General features: G+C 47.3%; 1 protein-coding gene across 1 annotated transcript in view; it reads left to right on the plus strand.

The window, feature by feature from the left end:
• The first annotated feature begins 1,190 nt into the window (after nucleotides 1-1,190).
• Cdh13 (cadherin 13) overlaps nucleotides 1,191-24,352 on the plus strand; it is a 954,417-nt gene continuing 931,255 nt past the window's right edge. Inside the window, exon 1 of the mRNA XM_036188640.1 lies at nucleotides 1,191-1,473. Within this exon, the coding sequence (XP_036044533.1) occupies nucleotides 1,429-1,473 (45 nt within the window). The 5' untranslated portion in view covers nucleotides 1,191-1,428. The remainder of the gene's footprint in view (nucleotides 1,474-24,352) is intronic.

Raw genomic sequence — 24,352 nt, forward strand, 5'->3', positions numbered from 1 at the left:
AAAGAGCTAGGGTGTCAGCAAGCTAGTTAGGCTCCAGACTCTGTGCTCCTTCTCACCTTCTGCTAGTTCTTGATTAACTTAGCCATCTATTCTCTAACATATACCAATCACTGTCTCCATGGTCCAGGCCCTGTGCTGGATACTGGGCTATTTCTTCAACCCACTGGATCTTAGCATGATCCATTTTGCTCAGTGTTCTGCTATGATAGATGCCATAGAGTACATTTACACCAGTATTGAATGTTACTTAGACACTTTTCTGTAAGAAAAGTGATGTCACTTATTTTCATATTGCTTTGGCCACTAGGAAGCTCATATCCAAATCACAGCAAAGCAGTTGTCCTTTGGAGCTAGCATTGTAGTTTCCTCAACTTTCCTGTGGCCCAGATTTTCTATCTTGGGTAGATAAATCCCCTTCATTGTAAAACACCGTAAGTCCTTCTAGGAAGAAGGTTGCATGAAAATAAGGACTTTAGTGCTTTAGCCTTAAATCCCTGTGAGGAAAGGCACACCTTATGGCCCTGTTATTCTGATCTCCAAGGCTCCCCAATTGTAAAATTCCTTGAGCCATGGATAGCACTATTCTGAGCCCATGGGAAACACTCAGGGCCCCTTGAAAGGTCACATCCACAGGGGAAAAACAGAATTTGCTCAAGTCATGGTCCTGGCTTTGGTGCATGCTTGTGGAGTGGAGGGCAGTCACACTCTCTCACCTGAGCAGTTAATAAAATCTATTGCTCCTTGATGGATTTTTCCTGCAAGCTAGAATTGATCTGTCCTCTTTGTGATTTGTGTGATGGCAGAAAAACACCAAACACCACTGTGGCAGAGCCACTTTGGGGGAAGAAAGAAATAAGGGGAGGGGGGACCAAAGGCAAAGAAATCTACCAGAAAGGCTTTAAGGACATACAGGGCTGGAACTGCTGGGGTGATTTTATGTGATTTATTGGGAATAAAGTGGATCTTATTATCATTTTAATAAAGAGAATCTTTTTGCACTGTGTAAGAAGTGGCTGCCAGTCCCCGGTGCAATTCCAGTTCTCAGGGAAAGTGGAATCGGCTGGCATTGCCCAGCCTGATTTGTGAGGCTGGGCCCCAGGAGTCAAAAAAAAAAAAAAAAAAAAAAAAAAGCCAGCGTGCTGCCTCCTTGCTTTGAGGGGGCTCCCCCCTCACCCCCGTGAGGTGCTCGCCCCTCTCTGCCATGCAAAACGAGGGAGCGTTATGAAGGAATCCGTCTTGTAAAGCCATTGGTCCTGGTCATCAGCCGCTACCCAATGCTTTCGCGATGCTGCCGCTGATCTATTTGGGAAGTTGGCTGGCTGGCGAGGCAGAGCCTCTCCTCAAAGGCTGGCTCCCACGGAAAATATGCTCAGTGCAGCCGCGTGTGTGAATGCAAACGCCGCCAGGCGCTTCTTCTAGTCGGGCAAGATGCAGCCGAGAACTCCGCTCGCCCTGTGCGTTCTGCTGTCCCAGGTAGGGAATGGGAGCCGCTGGCAGCGCGCTCCGCACCTGCTTTCTGTATTCGGATCGCCCTGCTTGGCGGTAGCCAGGAGCGATCGGAGGGTCGTGGGGCTCCTGGCGCGGCCGTGCAGACAGACCGGGCTCGCTCATATGAGAGGTCACCCCCAGCTCCGATCCTAGAGGGGTCTGGCTCCCCATGCCGGCTAGTCTCGGTGTGTGTGTGTGTGTGTGTGTGTGTGTGTGTGTGTGTGTGTGTACACGCTCATTCCGGGGAGGACAGAGCCTTTTTGCAAGCAGGGGCGACATCCTGGCTGACATCAAGTGTGGTAACTTTGGTTCGCCTCCTCCAGAATCTCGTGTAACGGATACACACTCCTTTCCAGGCGACTCCTGGGCGTTGTGCTTGCCCCCTTAGCCAGCGTCTTAGCTGGGGAAGAGCCATTGCGTTCGGGATCGCGAGCTGCCGGGCTGCGGGGCTGCGGGGCTGGGAGAGGCCAGAGCTGGCATCACTGACTTCCCGGGGCGCTCGTCCTCTCTTCGCCCAGCCGGGCTGGCGAGCTGCAAGGCGCCTCCCGCCAGCGGATCTCCGCAGCCCGGCTGCTGCTGTCGTTCAAAGCACAGGCGCCCGCCGCTCCCGCCGCTCCTGCATTGGGGTCTTATGGCTCTCCAGCCCCAGGCTCGGAAGGGCCTTAGCGCGGACCCCCCTCTCCAGAGTGCAGGCCCAGTACCCCAGCTCCTTGGGCCCCCATTGTCCAGCCAGCTGGAGCTCCTGCGGGAGCCTGGCTGCAGCCTCTGCTGTCTTCCGCGGGCGGGTGGCGCTGAGCGTAAGGAAAAAGTTCAAGCCTCCCCACCAGGCTGCAGCTGCCGGGTAACCCTCCAGATCGCTGCGGTGTCAGGGTAGGGCTGGCAGAGCGGGAGAGGCGTGCCGGGGTCTCCTCAGCGGGGCTGAAGCTCTGAAGCTTGAAGATCCCTGGAAGTTTGGGTGTAGGAAAGCAATGCTTGGGGGGCATACCAGGGGCATTCATTGGAGGCTAAGGGGGCACGCCCAGCACTCCCCTGGGGACTGAAGCTCCAGAGAACATACTGACTCAGTCCCTCCTTGTCCTTTTAGGCCCCCTCTGGGACCCAGAGCTGGCAGCCTACAAGTGGGTAGGAGCAGAAGCGTAGGGCCAAGCAGAGGGGAGTGGAGGAGAGAGGGAATGCCTGAGGCATGGGTGTTGAGTTTCTGGCCAGGATTCTTGGGTGCCAGAGGAAAAGGCACATGGTTGAGCACGAAGTGGGAAAGAGGAAAGGAAGTCAGGGTTGTCTAGGTAGTCTTCTAAGGGGAGATGGCTGCTGGAGAGGGGCTAGCATCCCAGAAATGCAATGACCATAGAAACGACTCAAGGGTGTGTGTGTGTGTGTGTGTGTGTGTGTGTGTGTGTGTGACCCAGGGTAAGATGCTAACTGCTGGCCAGGCTCTCCCGTCCTGACTTCTGGCGTCTTCAATGGACACACACAGCCCAGGGGGCCACACAGTTTCTCCTTTCCTACCAAGAATTTGCTTGCTGGATCTCTAGGGCTCCTGCTCTGAATACTACGCTTGATTTTGAATCAGCTTTCCACATCTCTAGGGTTCTAACTGTCCCTAAGGTAGTAGGTTGTATGTCTCCCAGTTAGCAAGGTGGGGCAGAGGATGCCTGGATGGAAATATATATATTCCACCACGGGCAAGTTCTTCACCCTATTTGAGCCCCCAGGTTCTCCACAGTCGAAGAATTCATCACTAACAGACCTGGAACTGCTAGGCTGCATGCAACAGGCAGCCCTAGGCAATGTGTTTCTCAATGCCCACCTCCCTGGAAGCTGTTAGCATCTGGGGCATGGACTGTTGCCTTACCCAGGACTTTCATAGTTTTCCTGTCTTAGTATGTGTTTCTTCTTCAGTGTGATCCAGGGCTCATCCAAACCGATGTTTTCTATGAGCAGAGCAGACTGGGAGAGCTTGGGAAATCCTCCAGGGCTGGGACTAGGGGCTTCAAACAGGGTGCCTCTGCAAAGCAACTGGTGTGTCTCTTTCAGGGCAGGCTGGTACAGGTGGCTTTGCAAGCACACTCGGTTGCTTCTGAACTGGAAATAAGTGGCCAGCCCTGAGAGGCTTATTTCTCTCTTTGCTTGTCGTGCATAATCAGAGCACGGATCTGCTTTAGGACGGGAACTGATGTTCTCCTGGAAGTGGGACCTGGAGGGGAAACAGTCTCTACCCATGCAAGGTGCAATTGAGTTCACCAGCATTCACCAGCAAGGGGTTTCAGTGCAGGGGTTCTTTGTGTCATCCAGAAAAGTGGGTGTGCGCATGGGGGTGTCTCAGAGGCTTTGAGTCAACAAGCCTAACCCAAACTTTCCTGAGGCAGAAAGAAAACAGAAGAAAGGGGAAAACAATGTGATAGAGCAAATTAGTCACTGCCCTGCGGAGCTAGGGCAAGCCTGTGTGTGTTTTTCCACACACTCATACATACAGCAGGCACTGGGCCCAGCTTGGAAGCTATCAGCCTCTGGCTGCTCATTGGCAGACTTGCCATTTTCCAAATTTGGAAGGGTTGGGGGTGGGAGGCTTCTAAACAATAAAGGCTGGAAGACCTCTCTTTTCTCCTGGGGTGTTCTGGGAAAAACTATCCTGGAAGTATGGGCTGGAATTTGGCTACTGTCATGAATGTGCAACCGATGAACACAGAGTGTGAGTTAGAAATTCCACTGTGGATGGGATTGCCCACTCCCATGAGGCAGTACTTCCACCCAGCCCAGCTTCTCACCATGTATGAGCAATCCCCCAAGAATTAATTTCTAGGGAGTGGCTCAGGTCTGGAGAGCTGTCCCTCCAGAGTGCCCAAAAGAATTCCATGGAATTCTGTGCGGTTGGCTTAAAGTGGAAAGTTCTTTCTGAGAGTGTGCATCTTGCCTTTTAGGACATCAAGGGAGTCTCCACATCTTCTCATGTGGCCACCACTCTGCCTGCTCTATTTTAAGACCCTGGTCCATGTGCAAAGCCTTTCCAATGAGGGCAGGGACTCAGAGTCTGAGAGGGCACCCCCAGCCTGGAGACTTCCACTTGTGGCAGTCTGCACTATTTCAGAAGTTCTAGGGAAACATGAGGAAAGAGAAAGGGTTCACAGTGGTGAAAGTTCCCATGTCTAAACATTATTATAAATATTTTTAGCAAATCCCAAAATAGTTTTGATACACTACTAGGCTGAGTATGTGACCTGGATTTGTGTGATTCCACCGAGTTACTGGAAGCCTCCAAGGTCCTCTCAGTAGACCTTCCCTTTTCTGTCTCCTCCCTTCTTCCCTTTGCGTGTCTTGAGACCTCCTAAATAAAATCTATTTCCTTCTAGAAGAGTCCTCCATGTGTTAGAGTGAAATCACCCACCAAAAAAATCATGCCAACCATGCTTCTATCTTCCAGTACTAGGACTTGGCTGTGACAAGTGACCGGCCACCTGAAGTTAACTCTCTAGGTGAAGGGAGAGCTCAGGTCTTGAGAATCCCACCTTTCCTTTCTGTCGAAAAGCACAGCTACTCAAGAGCCCAGGTAACTTCTATTTCATGGAAGGCAAGGAAAAGACTAAGCTATGCTTTCAGCTCCTACCTGATGACAGGCATATTATCTTAACAGCCCCAAATCGGTCTGTGTTTGCGTGTGTGCACACATGCCCATCTTTGTGTGTTTTGATCTTGTTTTGTACCTGATGAAAATTTTCTCCAGAAGGGGGCTCCATCCACAGCCTTACAAAATTCTCAGCCTGCAGCTCTTATTCTGGAGAATTCTGCAGAAGCAAAACAGTTCCATCAAAATGAAACACTTTTTATTCTAGATTTTTGACTACACACTGTCCTGGATGGGAGAGTCTATCGTTTCCCATTGTCTTTCCATCCCTCTCTTCCCCTTTCTCCTTATTGCTGTGTCCAGCGTTCTGACTTTACTCTTCCACCCTGGGTCTCTGGAGAGTGAGCGCAGGACAATTTTCAAAGGACTTTGTGGACAATGCAGTATGGACTAGAAGGAAGTTTGGACATTTCCTGGTGTTTTGATTTCAGTTGGACCTGGCTTTATTTTTTAGGCAGCAGAGGCAGGAACCATTCTGCCTGGGAAGGAAGATAAGTTTTCGCCAAGACACACCTACCAGAAGAGTGAACCCCTCAGTCAGAGCTTGTGCTCCAGCACCTTCTGAAAAGGAGAGGGAAATATTTGTCTGTCATCCAATCACAATGATCAGTCCAGTAGAATCAAATCAAGTAGCCAGAGGCTTGGGCCCTCCTTCCATTTAGCTGTCAGCGAGGTGTCCAGACGCCCTGGAAAATCTGGCCTCTTGAGGGATGCTGCCAACACAGTTCCCCATGGCCTGTCTCCTCTGACACCAGAGATACAGGATGGTGGCTGTATTCTGGGGTTAAGGATGAGAGTCATCCTTCTCTCCTGGGTTAAGACTAATGTGGAGAAATACCATCTCAGACTTGTTCCCACCTAGCCAGAGCCCGGTGGGAGAGGTGGACTGAGGGTTAGCCAATTGAACCTCATGTCATCTGTCTGCTTGGTGGGATCTATCCCAACTCTTCGACCCCAGCTTCTAGGCAGGGATTCAGACTGGTAACCGCCGGTCAACTTAAACCCATGAAGGTAACTGGTGGCCTAAATCTTTTAAAATTCATGACATCAATACATTTTAAAAGACAATCTAGATTTCCTGCATTTCTTGAAAGCTCAGAGGCCCTGGCTATTTAAGCTCTTTCCAAGCCATGCTGGTTGGCATGTACTGAGTTGCTACTGCCCCCTTCAGGCAGAACCTGCTTTGCATTTGGCCACAATCCTCCCCATCTCCTCCTGGAAGCCACGCACGCACTCACTGTAGGAACTCTTGCCTACTTGACCCTCTAGCTGACTGAGCCTGCTGTCCTCAACAGAGGCTCAATCAAATCCATGTGGGGAACGTCTTAGGATATGCTACTTAAAAGGAAGCTCCATAGGACTGGGATATTGGCCCTGTGGGTCAGCGTGCTTGTTGAACAAGCATGAGGGCTTGAGTTAAAAGTCCCCAAAGCAAATGTAATCCCAGCACTAGGAGGGGTGAAGGCAGGCGATCACTAGGGCTTGGTGACCGCCAGCCTAGTTCCAGATTCAGTGAGGAAGTCTGTCTCAAGGTGTAGAGTGGTAGAGTAGCACACCCTAGATCTCCTCTGGCATCTGAATTGGTGCACACAAACATGCACCCCACACATGAGCACATACACCATATGTTCACATAATAACAATGACACACAGTAATAGTAATGATGAAAGGGAGGAGCAGGTGGCTTTTGGGTCCCTGTGATGAAATGCAGATGTGTGTTTTGGAACAAAGACACCCCCTCCTCCCCAAGGACATTACTGCCAGTGCTGTTGAGAATGAACAATACCTAGACCGTTGCTCGGTTCATAGTAGCGACATAAAGACAAGCAGCACCCTGCAGCCCTGAGTCTCTGTGAACCCTGCTATATGTGAGATATGATATGTGGACTCTGGTATATTATACCCTCAACATCAAGATGTACCAGCAGCCAGGGGGCAGGAGCAGAAAGCTGAGAAATCACAGTCTCAACCACAAACACGAAGCCCCAAGCAAACTGGAAGTGTGGCAAGACTCTGAACTCAAACCCGCCCCCAGTGACATACTTCCTTCAGCAAGGCTACATTCACTCCCCAGACAGTGCCCCCAACTAGGAGTCAAGTGTTCAAATACTTGAGCCAGTGGAGGATATTTCTCATTCAAACCTCCAAATGGCTAGTGCTGTCCTGAAGCTGCTGTGATGTTCTGTGTCTGTTTTGAACAGCCTATGCCCACTGCGGCCCTGCACACAGTGTCAGTGACCTAGCTGAGGTTCTCTGGCTCCATAAACACTACAGTAACCTGTGTGTCTCATCCCACCATAGTGGGTAGGCCTCTGAGGACTTTTGCTTGCTATAGTTACAGACCCTGCCCCCCTAAACGAGGGTAAATATAACTACACATTCTGGAAGTAAAGTGATTTTTTCCCCCACTGCCAGCCAAAGTCAAGTTCTTGAAAATTAACATTAGCAATAGGCATGTTTTGGCATGTCACATCTAATTTCAAAGACACCAGCTAGTGTCACCAATCTGCTGCAGAGACACAAAGACCCTGTGTCTCCCAGCTGAATACAAGCTGGACTGGGTGGAGGGCAGAAGTCCTGACACATGCCCAGGCAGGACCGGAAATGAGCTCAGCCTCCTGCAGAGCCTGGAGGCCTGTAAAGGAACTCAGCAGCCTTCAACGTCCCTGCCTCCTGGTCCCCCGGGCTGCTACTGTTGCTTCCCTCCCAGGTGGCAGAGAACCATGTGTGTCCTGCGATACAGGACAGAGATGGCAGTTGTGCACTTAGGAAGCACACGCTTCTAGGAGACTCTTCTCTGTCCCTCTCCAGAGAGTGTCTAGACTTTGCTGTAGAACTGGTAGCTGTGATGGGTTGGGTAGGTTCACTCTTAAATGCCAGGAGCTGTGGGCATTTAGGGACATCTGACTCAGAGGTGACAAGTTATAGCCTGTAGGCTGGTTCCTGCCGGGAGCCTGTTTTTATAAATAGTTCATTTGGACCGAAGCCATACCTATTCGTTTATAGAATTGTTATGATGGCTTTGTGCTTTAACAACAGAGTTAAGACTGCTTGGCCCCCAACGCCATCTGTCTCTATCAAATAAAATCATCTGCCCCTTGGTTTAACTCAAAATTACAGGCAAAGTGGGTACATAGAGACTTTTCAAAGGGGTGTGGTGAGGGTTTCAGTCATCAGGGATTCTCCATCCCAGATCCCAGGCCTGAAGTAAATTGACCTTAGGAGAATTCACTTGGGACTAGTGTGCCCACAAATACCTAAGATTTCTGTACAGGCCCACTGTGCTCCATGTAACACTGGTGTATTTAGGGTCCTGTTGCTAATATGGCAGATTCAGTTCCTGTTCTCTTGGGGCTCTGCTTGATAGGGGGGGGGGATCAATATCAATTAATGAGTAATTGAAAAGCAAGACAACCACGGTGGAGGAAGGCAAGATGGTTGTGTGAGGCCATGCCACCACACATCTTATGCTTGTCTGGGTTTTTTATCTTTCTCCTCTACTGAAATATCCATCCCATGATGGCATGTGCTGCTGTGATCTGATTCATCCAAGTCTGTGTCCCTGTGGCTCACAACAGTGCCTGGCATAGGGTAGGCACTCGGCAAACATGGATGGATGAACAGATGGATAATGGAAATAAGAAAGACGTAAGACCTAGATAAAGGGTCTGGGAAGCTTCTCTGGCAGCCTTATGCTAGATCTCAAATCTTCAGGAAGAAGTCTGTTGATGAAGCCTTGGAGAGGAGAGGCATGGGAGAGGCATTCTAGGAAGAAGGCACAGACTGGCTGGAGCCTCTGTGTAGAAGGGGACAGTCAAACATGGACAGTGATCTGGGGTGTGGCCCAGAGGCAGCAAGCCCTTGGGCCTGTGTTGGTCACTTCAAGACTTTTAATGTTTGTTTCCAAGTGATAGGAAGCCATGAAGTTCACAAGGGGAGGGTGGAGAGGACTATGGTTTGATTTCCACTTTCAGAAGGTCACCCAACTTCAGTGCAGCAAATGTCTGAAGTGGGATATGGCTTCCAGAAGACATCATAGGCCTGAGCTCATGGAGGGGAGACATCCAGAAGAGAGGTGACAGGACACGTGAGAAAAGCAGATGAAGGCATTTGTGGGGAGACCTGCAAGACATAGGGGAGGCTGGGTTAGCGGTGTCAGATGAGGGCTGAGGGGAAGGGATCCTGCTTCAGTTCTGACATTTCTAACAGGAACTTGTCACTCAAAGAGGAACATAGGTGCTCGACATTGGCTGAACACCTACATGTATGTCAGGGCAGAGGTGCTAGTCAGACTGTGCATGCTTAGAGGGCCATCTGGCCCCCATTATATGGGTGATTCCCAAACCCTATCTATGCCTGCATTGGGGATGGGCACCATGGGGGCCTGGATATGTCCTTGATTAGAGCAACCTGCGTGAAGCTTCTACAATTAACCGATCTCTGAGACTTTTCATGCAAAAGATGTTTGAGAGGAGCCTTGCCAAGCCTTTTAATGGTTTTGTGAACATTCAATCAGCAGCACTAGAAATATTTCTAACATGAAGCAAATAATGATCTACCACTTTCAGAGTCATTCAGCGAATGCTAACAAGCCTTTCTTCCAGAGTGTGGTGTGTCGTCAGTGACTTCCATGCTCTGAGCATGGGATAAGAATATCCAACTGGGTGCCAGGCAATGGAGTTTTGCTAAGTGCCTAACAACTCACTCTCTCTCTCTCTCTCTCTCTCTCTCTCTCTCTCTCTCTCTCTCTCTCTCTCTCTCTCACACACACACACACACACACACACACACACACACACACACAATCTAAACCATGGTTTGCACTATTTGACCATTTCTGTGGTGTAAATACTCCTACCGTGGGTAGTTTCCATCTGTCAACCTGTAAGTTCCCTAAAACATTCACAGTGGGTATCTTGAAAGTTGTTATTAACTGACTCCCACACACCATAAATTTGGAAGCTATTTCAAGCCCTCATTTCATTCACAATGTGACCTTCAGCAGCGGAGACTCAGTGGTCTCACCTGTCAAATGGACCAGCTTCTCATGAGAATCAAACCAACAAAAAGGAAAGATGGGTGTGGTGGTGTGAGAGACCCTGCTTTAGAAACAAACAACCATCTAAGGTGAGCCAGGCAGGGTGGCACATGTCTCTAATCCTAGCACTCAGGAGGCAGAGGCAAGCAGCTCTCTGTAAGTTCAAGGCCAGCATGGCCTACATAGTAAGGGCCAGGACTGCCTGATGAGACCCTGTCTTAAAACAAATCAGAATCCCAAAGAATCCCAAGGTGGTTTGTCCTCTGGCTTCTACAAAAGCATGCACACACATACATGAACTTACATAAACAGGCACTTACATGTTCACCTTCACACACAAATACGTACACACATAGATCTGGAGATGCAGGGAGGCCTGATGAGTTGTGAAGATTTTACAGGTGCTTAAGGTCATGATCACTGGCAAGGAAAAAGCCCCTCCCCCACCACACATATACATCTTTTCCTTCACTTGGGATTCTGCTCCTGTGCCACAGGCCCCTGTGAAAGCCCTGGGTAAGTTCTCAGAGCTGCTTTAAGACAGGTTTTAATTTAGCTCTCATTGGTGATTAGGGCTCTGTAACCCTGAAGGCTTTCTTGGTATTCAAATGCACACTGGTGTCAGCACTGCATCTTTGTTTGATGGAGATGCAAGCTTGGGTGCAAAGGACTCATCTGGAAGTTGACCTAAGGGCTCAGAAATGAATGAGTGAAGACAGAGAGATGTGGGAGAAAGGATGCACTAAACCAATGATGCCTGTGTCACTGATCAAATACTGTCATGGAAAATGGGCTCATGGTTGCTGGAGGCCCCCACAGGGAAACTATGTAAAATTTCTGAACCATCTGCCTGAAAGACAGGCAGCTAGAGATCACCTGTGCCCACCTTCTGCTAGTGCCCCGCTACCACTCACTCCTCTGCATTTTCTCTGTTGAGCCTTTGCTGGTGTGGTAAAGCATCCATGGTTTTGTGGGTTCCCAGGCAGAGGAATGGAGAAACATGAAGTTATTTGCCCTGGCATGAGTATGTGGCATCCCATTCACTATTGTCAGGAGTTCCTGGAACCTCCCTCCACACATAGAGCCAATGATTGAAGAATGGACTATGGTAATGGACAGCCCCTTTAAATTTTTATTTATTTGTTTATTTTTCTTGTTGTGAGTGTGTGTATGCATGTTTACATGTGAGTGGGAACATGTGCATGAATGTGTGTGCATGCATTGTTTTATGAGTATACATGTTTGCATATGTATGGGAACATGTGTGTGTGTGTGTGTGTGTGTGTGTGTGTGTGTGTGTGTGTGTGTGTGTGTGTTTGTGTGTGTGTAGATGCCTGAAGCTAACACTGATGTTTTCTTTGATAACTCTCCACTTTATTTATTGAGGTAAGGTCCCCTCCTGATGTCAGAATTCACCAAGTTTGGCTCATCTAGCTTGCAATCTTGTCCCGGGGATCCCATCCCTATCTCCTAAGTACAGCGATTACAGGAGGCCCCTGTGCCTACTTAGTTTTATGTGAGTTCCAGGGATTTGAATTCTGACCCTCATGTTGAGCTTTATCAACTGAACCATCTCCTCATATGATGGGCATTCTTTTGAGCCTTCTGATTTGGAGTGAGCACACATCTCTAGATACTCTCTTTCCCACAAGATGGTCATAGTCTCCTAATGCCCCAGGTTGCTACCTTAATGTTGCCCTTGATAAAGAACATATCCCCATTACTTTTAGCTAATTGACAAGGAAGCAACCTGAGGTGAGAGGTGTGGACTGTGGCTGTCTGGAGGACAGCACATGGGAGAAAAGTAAAGCATATGAAAGAAATGGCCCTTACCCATTCAGTAAGTCATCACTAGCAGGCATCTGCTAAGTGGGCAACACACTTCAACACACCAGGGATGCCTAAGTGAGTAAGGTAGACCAGATGCCTCTCGGCAAGCACTCACAGTGATCAGATGAGCAGGGACACATATGTTGTCCATCAGGTGGCAACAAGTGCTATGAAATTTGACAAAGCAGACAAGGGATTGGCAGGGAGAGAGACTACAGCTACTGCCTTTCTGTTGGCTGCTGGGTAACAGATTACTCTATCCCTGTTTCCTTAACCCCATTCTGCCACTCCCTGACCCCTGTGATCCTGTGGTTTGCTTTCAAAGTGATGCTGTGAGTTTGTAGAGAACAGAAATGGTGCTTGGTAGGTGGGTGTTGAATAACTGGAGTCGGTTGCAGCCTCATATCTGGCTCTGGACTGTGTGTTGCTTGGTTGAATTCATCTAGAGAGATTCCACTTTGTTATTGTTGATTTAATTCATCTGGAATAATTCTAAATTGGTGTTGTTGACATACAATGGAGTTGAATTTTACTCAGAGGTTGGGTTATAAAGTCAGGGTTTAAAGCAAACACAGAGTTGTCATTAACCTTGAAATCTTTGAAGTTGCCCATTAAAGTGCAGTATGCGTGGTTTTGTGTATGCAAGCCTGTGCTGTAATCAATATAGAAAAATGTATAATGCATGCGGCCATGTACAGTGCATAACAAAGAATACAAGCATGATATAATTTCACAACACTTAATTGCAGTGGTTACATTGTTCTTTTCCCTTGTCTTTTTTCCCCCTGATAGAAGAACTAGATTTGTGATAGTTAAATGTGTGTATGATGAGACTCCTTGCACCCTTTTAAGCTGGGCTCCTGATCATACATTTCTCACCTGGCTAGGAAGTGGGAAGGGCAAAAGGTATTTTCTCTTTTGTGTTCTACCTCATTTTTAATCTTTTATTCCAGCCCGGTGCTTCAGGAGCTGGAAACGCAGACAGAACACTAGCGGAAATTGTGGCTGTCTGTGTGGTGTTGACTTTGAGTGAGGCCCCCTTGGATATACAGTACTGACTATGAGTGAGGTGACCTCCATGTGAGATGTTGGCTATGAGTGACGCCCTCTCTGCAGCTTTGAATGTGTCAGCTCACCTAATTATGTAATGAAGAATCCACTCTAATCCCATTGCCAATGTGGCGAAGGTCCTGGAGGCCCGATAAAGGTCACACAGCTTTAGGGTGGAGATTCAAACTCAGTTTCAAACACAAAAGGTCATATGTTGTATGAGTCTATACAATGGAAGGAACTGTTCTGGGTAGACAAGCCCATGGAAACAGAAAACATATTAGTGGTTGCCTAGGGCTTCGGAGGGCTAGGAAGGAAGGACTCTAAATGGAAAAGGGGTTTCTTTGGGACGCTAGAAATGTTTTAAAACGGGATAGTTGTGCCGATCAGCACCTGCTGTTGCTATGAACGTATTATCTAAACCCTCAGCAATGTGTATTTTGACAAGGTGCAATTCATGTTATTTTAATTGTGTCTCAATAAAACCAAAGTGTGATTAGACAGAAAACCAGGCAACTCTGGGTCAGGGCAGGCCAGGCTGACGGCTCTGGGTACTTGGTGCCTGCATACAGGACCTTTCCTGCAGGCACTAACCAGAAATGATATAGTGATTTGAAAGAAAATGACCCCCAAAGGGAGTGGCACTGTTATGGCCTTGTTGAGGTAGATGTGGCCTTGTTGGAGGAAGTGTGTCATGGTTTGGGCAGGCTTTGAGGTCTCTTTTGCTCAAGCTTCACTCAGTGTGACACTGAGTCCACTTCCTGTTGCCTTCTGATCAAGATGTAGCCAGCACCATGTCTGCCTGCATGCCACACATGTTCCCTGCCATGATGATAATGGACTAAACCTCTGAATCTGTAAGTTACCACCTCAATGAACTGTTTTCCTTTAGAAGGGTTGCCACGGTCATGGTGTCTCTGCACAGCAACAGAAACCTTAACTAAGACAAATGGTCCCATTGCACCTTACTTCCATGAACTTGGCCGCAGCGCAAGGTATTAGTTACCCTTTCTCATTGCTGCAACCAAGGACCTGGTAAGAAGCAACGTCAGGAGGGAAGGGATTATTTTGACTCAGTTTACAGGTACAGTCTGTTATGGAGAGGAAGGCGTGGTGGCAGGAGCATGAGGCAGCTTGTCTCTGCATCCACAGTCAGAAAGCAAAGAGAGATGAACGCAGGGATTCCACATGCCTTCTCCCTTTGGCTTGGTACTGGACCATAAAGCAATGCTACTCACCTTCAGGGTGGGCCTGGCCTCTCCATTTGAACCTTTCTGTAAACACCATCTCAGGCAAACCCAGCAGTGTTTCCTTGGCAATTCTAAATGGAGTTGACCTTCGAAATTCACCGCCACACTCTTCTATGCCCTTCGCTTTACAGAGACAAGGGTATGAGAGTCTTGGTGTGTGCAAGGTCCAGTAACAGGATCAAGGACTAGGTAGCTTAGGCTTACATCTCACTCTTGCTGGCAGCACAGATTTTTCTCAGGCTGGATTCATCCAATTAAAGTCACCTGTGAGGACCAGCACAGCAGGTAACCAGAGCCCATTAGGAACAAAGCCAGGGCTCTTCACTTCTCTTCTGCTGATTTGTAAAGTGTGTTAAGGACCTTCTTCATCTACCTGATTGTTATCCCAGCCCAGGCGCTCTGCTGTAAGGAGCTGGCAGGAAACCTTGAGGCTATAGTTCCTTACCCCAGGCAGCCTGGGATGAAGGGCTCTAAGCAGGCTCAAGCATAGTAAGCATGGTGCCTGTAGTTTTGACCTTTTGACCTTTACCCTTCTCCCCGTTTTGCTAAAGACCTTTAGATTACATTCCTAAAGCTAGCCCCCAAGGTCTGTTCATTAATTTGGCTACTGACTCATTCCAGAGACAGAACACCAAGGTCCAACAATCAAAGTTCATTGTTTGACTAACACGTCCAATCAGGATTCATCAACTCGCCCTAGCACAGACTCTGCCCTTTCCCACTAAAAACCCCCTCCTGCAGAAACAACCTCTCTTGCTTTACTTGCTTGCTTGTACTTGCTGCTGCTGCCTTTGTGGCCCACCCCTTCTGCAGCCCCACTGCCCCTCAGGGGTAATAAATCTCCTATGTGGAGAGAATCTGGTCTCTGGGTATGTTCTGTACCAATTCCAGGTGCCAACCTCCCTTACAGAGGGGGCAGGAGGAAGAGAGAGGATGAATTTAGTTGACTTGCTAATTGGAATTATGCTCAAGTTGATATCATCTTCTAGAAGAATTCAGGATTTACCCAAGTCAGCCTGAACCTTGGATGGTTCAGTCAAAGACTCCTACAAACAGAGTGGTGTTGGGAAGGTACCCAAGATTTCAGGCCTCCTGGGAGTCTTGGGCTGACATCCAGGACTCACCACTTTCCTACCTAAGGACACTACCTCCAACCCCATAAGGTCCTGCAGTTTCCAGCCCCCCACAGCATGGAGATGACTCTCTTTGTCCTCACAGGTATGTTAGTTATTTGGATTTTTTTTTTCTATGTTTAAGTGCAGAATGACTAAGTCGTTAGCTATGCACAGTAGGACTAGAAAGGGCAGCTAAGGGCTAGTCTCCCAGCCAGGCTTGGGTCAGAATTGGTGTTTATGGCTTTGTTAAAGGCAAAGCTTAGGGGCCATCTGTGCCTTCCTGATTCTGTAGCTTTGAGGAACAGGTGTAGTTTGGTTGGGCGCTAACTACTGGAGATATAAAACTTCTGAGCTCTGGAGGGCTTCTGATCTATTCTCCCAGTTTTAAGTGACAGTCTGTTAGCTTTGCCTAGGTGTAAGTGTCTGTCTTCCCCACTGAGCCATCTCTCTAGCCTCTTCCCCTAGGTTTTTTTTTTTTTTTTAACATTTATTTTATTTTTATTCCATATCTACAGGTGTTTTGCCTGAATGTATATCTGTGCACCACATGCATGCCTGGTGCCAATGGAGGACAGAAGAGGGCATCAGATCTTTTGGAACTAGAGTTACTGGTGGTTGTTACCTGCTATGTGGGTGCTGAGAATCAAACCTGCGTCCTCTGGAAGGGCAGCCATCTTAATTGCTGAGCCAACTCTCCAGCTCTTTCTTCCTCCAGTTTTTAGATTTCCCTGTGAATAAGTAAAGCCATGTGAAGGTTTGATTCATTCCACTCTCATTGACCAGTTCTTTTGGTGCAATACCTTGTAGTGTGCCTTGAAGAGACACTGAGTCCACAAGAGGATTAATAAGGGTTGTAGAAAATATGGTTCTATTGTTTGTTATTTTGGGAAACTCGGGAGTTGCTTAGGAATTAAACCAGGTAGAGGTGGATGCTTCTACAAATGGACATTTCTGAGACTTCTTTGTGCATTTGAGCTTTTAAAGATGGGCTCCCAAGGGCTGCACCATCTTCCCAAACCCCTGGGTGTGAGGAACTCTCTCAGAATAGTTAGTTATAGCACACACAGTGGCAAGCAAGCTGCCAACATCTTAGATATGGGCTCCCAGAAGGTCTGATCTTTGTCAGCACCTCCCAAATACACTCTCCAGTCTCAACTGAGCCACTGGGAATGGGCCCAGCACTCTGTGTTTGTGGTTGTTTGAAAACTAGAAGAAGCTTCTAGAATCTCTTTGGGTATTGTGAGCCCATCAGGAAGAACCATTTGGGTGTCATTGTGAATGCCTGGAGATGCTCTTGACATCTGTCGTGATTGCTTGCATGTGAAGGGAGGTCACCAGGAGCAACTGCTCCTGGCAGCACTTCGCAATCAGTGTCTGAGGGGGGAATAGGGTGTTGCTGACAGGTAGCCTGTGGAAGTCAGAGATGCTGCTCAGTACCCTACAGTAATCAGGAACAGATCGATTGATCATTATAACCCGAATCACAGTCAGCCTAAGGCAGGGGTGCACTGACCTAAAAGCACAACTTCCTCCCTGTCGAGCAAAAGCAGGGACCCTTCATCTCGTCCCACCCCTGTCATCATCACTAGGCACCAGCATCTAAAGTTGGGTGCGTGGAAAGACAGCTGGCAGCAAACTACCATTTGTGTTTTCAAAGGGCAGTGTGTTCTCCATAACTCATTCATCTGTGAGGAAACTAGCAAGATGCTATGATGACTCCCAAGAGTGTTTGGGAAGCACAGGTCTGACAGAGAGTGTGAGAGTAAGGGTTAGGAGTTAGGCTGAAAGTGGTCAGTGTGCAATATGACGCTACCTTCAGGGTCTCTGTACTATGGGCTAAAAAATATTTGCATCTCTAGTAGACAAAGTTGACCAGTTGACCTCCCAAAACCTGACATTTGATCAGAGCAAATGAGAGAAGAGTTGAGAACCGCGTCCTCTGCAGAGACTTTGTGCTCAAAGCCATGTTCAAATGGGCCTTATTTTCAAGCTCGGCGTAATCTTTCTGACATTTCCAACACATGGAGATAAAGACATGGAAGGCAGCTGAGGTCTAGGCAACAGGAAGAGAAGGAGGAAGTTAGAGGAGTTCAAATAAGAGCATGGAGAAATGGCATTTCTTACCCATCTTGGGTGAAGGCTGGACCATTCTGGGTGCTTCTGTTTGGCACTATGAGGTGTTTCTTGTCACTATTCCATCGACAGAGGCAGCCAAGGGAAATGAGGTATGTCAGTAACAGGTGTGGTTGGAGGGAGGTAAAAACAGTAGGGGGCAAGTCCACAGTGGGAGGAATAGAAACTAGCCAGAGAAGGAAGGGATGGAGTTTCGAGCTTGAGGGAAACACGAGTCTGTGTTCAGGAGGCACTGGAGACAGCTCTGAGAGCAGGTCAATGCAAATGCAGGGTGCAGAGACTGGATTGGTACAATGGAGTGATAGCTATTAATAGTGTGGCTGTTCTTTTAGCCACAAGCCCTTCTGATTGCTGCAGGAAGTGCCTGGCAGGACACCGTAGCCATTAAGAGTTCTGGACCTTGGGGAGAAGGCAGAATTACAGTTTGAACACTGCCTCCGTGGGCCTGCAATGCCATGGGCAAGTGGTTCAAACTGTCTGTACCTCTCTTAAGACGCCTATAAAATGAGGGCAATGGCCTCCACCTGATGTCACTGCTAGGGGTAGTCTACTGTACCTTGTAAACATCTGGTCTGAGAAACAGTAAGACCCAGAATAATCCAAATTGGCTGCTTCTAGTGCAGATGAGTTGAACAGACAGGATAGGTTTGCAGTTTGTGCAGCATGGTAGTTTTAGTTGGAGCTTTCCCCCAAGCAAGTTGTGAGGGGAGGGGCTGAGCGCAGTAGAGGTAAGGGGGAAGGCACCCGAAGGGAAGGGAGGGAGCAGGCAAGAGGAGCAACGGGAAAGAGCAACCCAAGCATGCTGTTGGTTACGAATGTGGGTGTCTGGGGCTTAGTTGTCCAGGAGACCTTTGGGAGCTGGGGTTATCTCAAGATCTGAATTGATGTTGTCTGAAGGCCACCCCAGATCATCAGTTTTGAGGCTCAGAGAAAGCACCAAGCAAAGAGACTGTTAGTTATTTCCTCCAACCTGGAAAACATCTCTTTTGGAAAGCGGGGTGGTGCATATAAAACTCAGGAAGTTAGGGCTGCTTACAAGGCCCGGGAACCTAAGGAATTTACCAGACCCACCAAGGCCCTGTCCAGAGTTATATGATCAGCAAGCAGTCACTGTGGAGAAGAGCCTTCTAGAAGAGCCTCAAGGTAAGCAGGGAGCTCAAGGGGTGCTGCTTTCATGACTCATCACCCATGCTGGAGTGGGCTTTGCAGTGTGACACAGCTGCCTTTGAATCACCCACACTCTTAAAAGTAACCTCTCACCCAGGCTCTTGTTAGTAACCCCAGTGAGGCAAAGAGTTGAGTGGGAGAATTTCTTTGGTCTGTCCTCAGTGCACTGCTAGGGGTAAACTGACATTTGTTCATGGAAAAGCCTCACAACAGAGGTGTAGATTCCTGCAGTGGGAAGTTGAACAAGCCATCTGGGAAAAAGGCCAGAGGAAATGTGGGTGGATGTGGGAGGGATCTAGCTGGGTCTATTGGAGTCAGAATCAAAAGACATAAAACTAGGAATGCCCTCTGGGCTAGTAATCTTCATTTAAGTATTAAAGAAACAGGTTAAGTATGGAAGAAGCTGTGCAAAAATATTTCTATATATTATACGTGATAGCTCAAATTGGAAATAGTAGTAATAGCCAACCTTTATTGAGTGGTTGCCTTATGCCTGGTGCTCCAAATGTCTTACAAATAGGCTAAATTTCTAGCAAATGGAAATTGGTTAAGCAGCTCAATGGAATATTACACAGCCATTAAAGAAGATGGCTATGAAGATGATAACGAGAAATATACCACATAAATGAGAAATGAATGCTAGGCGTTAGGTGGTGTGTACAGTCAGATCCTCTTAGCATAACAAGCCTCTGCATACGGGAAAGGGGGTGGGGCATGAGGGAATTTCTCAATCTGCTACCTGAGGTTTGTTGGTGTAGTCTGATTCTTTGTGGTTCGCTCTCCGCTTTAGTTTACAAGTCTCCATTGATGTGTTTGTATTGTGTTTATAATGAAAAGATAAGAAAATTGAAAAAGTGAATACAGAAAAAGATCTCTCAACCATCTCTAAAATAGTGTTTTATACATTCTGACCCTGTTGTGGATTGGGAAAGAGAATGATGCTTCTGAAAAATGAATCCGGGGGCAGAGTGGGAGATGTGTTGGATCAGGGAAGGAGGCAAGATTGTAACTTGCAATCTAATAAAGGTCATAGGAAAGGCCAAGTTTGATTTCAGAGGCTTGGTGGTTAATGAGAAGGGAGGAAAGAGAAAGGAAAGAAACAAGCCCAGTGTTTGAAGGTTGATTAAATGGATGAAGATTATCCTTAGAATAAATATATAGTAAGTAGATCTTTAGAGCATATTTCTTTATGTCTGTTCTCTCATGTAACCCTGACAACAATTTTTATGTGCTACTCTTTTAATTTTTCCTGTTTTATAAGTAAAATGTTAGAAGATTAGAGAAATCTCTTGCCCAAGGTCATAGTGGATCTGAGCCTGGATCCTTTTAAATGAGTTAGAGAATGGAAAGAAGGATGGATGGATGGATGGATGGATGGATGGATGGATGGATGGATGGATAGGATGGACAGATGGATAGGTAAGTTGGCAAGTAAGTGGCTTGCATGGCTGGGTGGCTGGGTAGGGCCTAATGGTTGGATGAGAAGATGGATGGATGGTGGCTGATTGGATGAATGAGTGGATGGTAGCTGGAGTGGGTGGATGGTTGGATGTATATGTTAATGGATGGGTGGAAAGATGGTTATTATATGTGACAGATGATTGAAGGGAAAGATGTATGTATGTATATAATGGATAGATGAGTAGGCTAAATGGGTATATCGGTGGTAGAAAGTTGGTTCAGCTAGCTACACAGGTAAGAAACAATCCAGATTGTTAAAAAGTGGGAACAAAGGAGGGCTGTCGAAGGAGAAACTCTTAGGTGGTGAAGAAGGAAAGGGCGAAAGTAAGATGTGGATGAAGAAGGGGAACCTGGGGTTTGCAGGGAGACTTCACTGGTCCTCTTTGAGAAATCCGTTCCAGTCAAATGATGGATATTGAGCTTACATGACATAGGAGCAGAGAAGCCAGGGCATTTTGAGGGAAATCCAAGCAGTGATTGGTCAGTCCAGAGCATATAGGAGTTTAGTAACAAGTGACAGGCTAAGGAACAGAGGCAGTGGCAGGAAGGAAGAGTGATGTACAGAGGACTGGAGAGAACAGGAAGAAACAAAAAAGAGAAAACAGAACAATTAAGGTCAGAGTGGGGCCACCAAGTAGCTGGAATTTGACTCAAGTCCGTTGCCCTGTGTTCGTCAGAGAATCCCACAATGCTCTGCTTCAGTCTCTGTATCTGTAATATGTGAGGGCAGTTTAGCCCCTACCTCAGGGGGCTCCTGGAGGATTACTGGAGCCTGTGAGCAGCTTAGCCAGTACCTGGTAAGCTCCAGTGGAAACTGAGCAAAGCTCACTCATTTACACTCAAGTGTCATTTCCTGGGAACCATCCCCAAGCAATGGATCAAGAAACTGAAGCTTGATCATCCAGTGCACTCTGAGAAAGTCCATCTGGAGCCCCAGTCTGCTGCAGGAAATAACCATCTTTGCTAAGGAGACAAGCTGATTTGGTGCAGTAGCTTTGACTCTTGGAAAGTAGCCTTCTGCAGTTTGTAATAAACAAGGTACGCTAAGTTGCACTTTTCCTGTTTTGAGAAAAGCGTTAATAAATAGATGCTGTTCATTAATGCGGAGTTGTGAGGTATTTACCAGGCATTGGAGAGCAGCTGGAAGCACCGCAGTAAGAACTTGGGAGGTTCAGAGGGGGCGGGTGAAGACCCATCAGATCCTGGTGAGTGCTGTGAACTTGGTGCCCTTTCTCCATTCCACAAAGTTTTATGCTCTCACAATTGATGCTCAGAGAGCCCTGAGCACCGCCATCTCGGTGTGAGGAATCCTAAAAGCCTTATTAACCCAACCACTTGGCCTTCCTTAGTGCAGCCCCTGCTGGGGCTATTTTGGCATAGGACTGTCTGGACCCCAAGATGTTCTGTTTTGGAGGATGGAGAGGTTCAACTCATTACTTTTCTCTGCTTCTGAGTCCCTCTATCTCTCCAGTATGGACTTCCAGTAAGTCATTTCTATACCCATCTTCTTTCTCTTCCTCTTTGCCCCATCAAGGATGCCTCTTCTCTGAGCCACTGAGAAGATACCTACTCAGGGCTGATTTACCTGATATAACACAAATGCCTGTTCTTGCTTCCCACCAGGTAAGGTACTAATGACAAGCCAAAGTCTGATTTCAGCAAAGTTCAACTTGGCAAACCTCTTCCAGGTCTCTTAGGGGATGTCTCTTCTAAGTCGTGATTCCATCCTCTGTGATTGTTCTTTTCTTTATTCATACCAACTCATCTATCACACATGACTATTCCTAAACACCTTTGAAGCCAGACAGGAAGCTGTGTGGTTATCTGTGCAGTGTCTTCATCCACATGGCTTCCAAGAAGTCACCATTGGGGGTGGGGGCAAAGACAGAGAAGTAGAGATCCAATCTGTTGGAGGAGGCTCAATGCAAACTTATCTAAACCAAGGTGAGTGTTGTGACCTAAAAACAGCTTTCCTACAAATAAGAGAGGAACACAGCTCTCTTGGTCACAAATCAAAAGGACCGGGCAGATTTGATCTGATTGTGTGGTCATGTTTTACAGTAGTCAAGACAACAGTGTTTGCTGCTATATGATGGTGGGCACTCTGGCATCATGTGGAAGTGCCATACCCTGGTCATATGAGCCAGCCAGTAAGCCCTGTTCTCCTAATATTCCAGGCAGTGGGTAAAACCATATTCACAAACATACCTTCCCAATCTTTAATCAAAGTTTTAAGAGCCAAATATTTAGAGAAAGAATTAGACTTTACCACTCCGTACCCAAGCTGGTAAATCTGAAGCACATGCTTTCCTGTAAGTGCCAAGCAGAGTCTCTGACAGTCTTTGAGCCAGACAGGGATAAGCTGCTCTTTGAGAGCCGTGTGGAGATCTTAACTCCATATCTGAGTTTTCCCCGACTTGACCTCAGACCCAGATTCCAGTTTCTGTAGATTAAAGTCATTTACCTTTTTGTTTTTTTTTGTTTTGTTTTGTTTATTTGTTTGTCTGTTTGTTTTTTGAGACAGGGTTTCCCTGTGTAGCTTTGTGCCTTTCCTGGAACTCGCTTGGTAGCCAGGCTGGCCTCGAACTCACAGAGATCCGCCTGGCTCTGCCTCCCAAGTGCTGAGATTAAAGGCGTGTGCCACCACCACCTGGCTCTTTTTGGTATTTTTAGGGTTTCTTTACTACCCGTGGCCTATTGGTTTATGTAAGCAAAGATATGTGACAGGGGCAAGTGGTGCCCAAGAATAAAAGGAAAGGCAGGTGTAACTGGAGGCTATCTCTTTCTTGACTGTCTTTTGTCTCATGCCTCCCCTCTGACCTCTGAGCCATTTCTCTCCATGACATCCCAGTTTTTCCTCACTCCACCCTGCCCTCCCATTCTATAAGGAAACATCCATCCCGCTTAACTTCTTGTCTATAAGGTCAGTTCCAACATGAGCAACTCAGCCTTGGAACCTTGGCAGTTCCATGTTCAAATCCTGACTGTAAATCCACCCTCTGCTGTGTGGGCATTGGTGGTGGGTGAATTAGTTCACCTCTCTCCTGTGTGAACTAGGGATAACCTGGGAACAATAATGGACATGTTGTGGGCCTCTTGGAAGGGTTCACCTGAGAGTTCTCACACTCCATTTAACACATCCTGAACCCCCAGGGAGTGATTTCCGGTAGGACTGAGCAGCAGGCTCACACATCTCCTTGGCTGTTCTTGTTAACTTCTAAGCCCATTCATCTACACCATCCCCCTCAGCTCCATACATAAGCATGCTATGACTGTCCCCTCCCCCACCTCCAGCCAGGTCAGCTTTGGTCCCTTCCTAACCATACATCTGTTACTGATAAAATCTCCTGAAGTCTAAAGGTCAAGTGTCACTCACATCTCTCAGTTCCCCCCCAAGGCTTTGCCCCATATTGTTCTCCTGTCTCGTGATTCCACCCAGAGGTGATCAGTCATTCACCCAGCATCTCTTCTTCCGGGTCTCTTAGGGGATGTCTCTTCTAAGTCGTGATTCCATCCTCCTGTGATTTTTTTTTCTTTATTCACACCAACTCATCTTTCACACATGACTATTTCCCATAGAATTTCTATACTTTCTCCATAGGTTTGGGGGAAGGTCTCAAATTTCTCTTAGGAGAGGAAACATTTTACTTCTTATGTGCCCTTCCATGTCCTAGAGAGTGCCTGGCTCCATGGAGGGATTCAGTAGATTAATGTTTCTATTTGCTGCTTATACTCAGTTTTTTCTACTCTTTTCTTCTGCCATTTGTCCACCCATTCATTCATTCAATTCATTCATCCATTTATTCAATAAACACTCATGGAGCTTCACCACTCATATCAACAGGTTGTTAAGAATGATTTTATAACAAAACTCTATAGGAACAGCATGCCCCCCCCCAAGATAAAGAGCCTTAGGGGTTACATACATTCTTCATGGCCACAAGCATTATGAGTTGTGAATCTAACCCTGGCACTTATCTAGTCACTGGACTTTGCATAGTAAATGTATAAAACTAGTCTTGCCGTGGTAGACCTCAGACTTCAAAGAGACAGGGTGCTAGATAAACAATCTAGGAGGCTTGGAGATCACACAAAGGAGAGTGAGGATGAAATGGAAAGGCCTGAGCTTTTGTGAGATGGGACTTGACCCATTGCCACATGGTGCATGTTGGGGGCAAGAAAAAGAGTGTTCCCTTTGGA

This window comes from Onychomys torridus, chromosome 5 (genome assembly GCF_903995425.1).
Source record: "Onychomys torridus chromosome 5, mOncTor1.1, whole genome shotgun sequence".
Classification (NCBI taxonomy): Eukaryota; Metazoa; Chordata; class Mammalia; order Rodentia; family Cricetidae; genus Onychomys; species Onychomys torridus.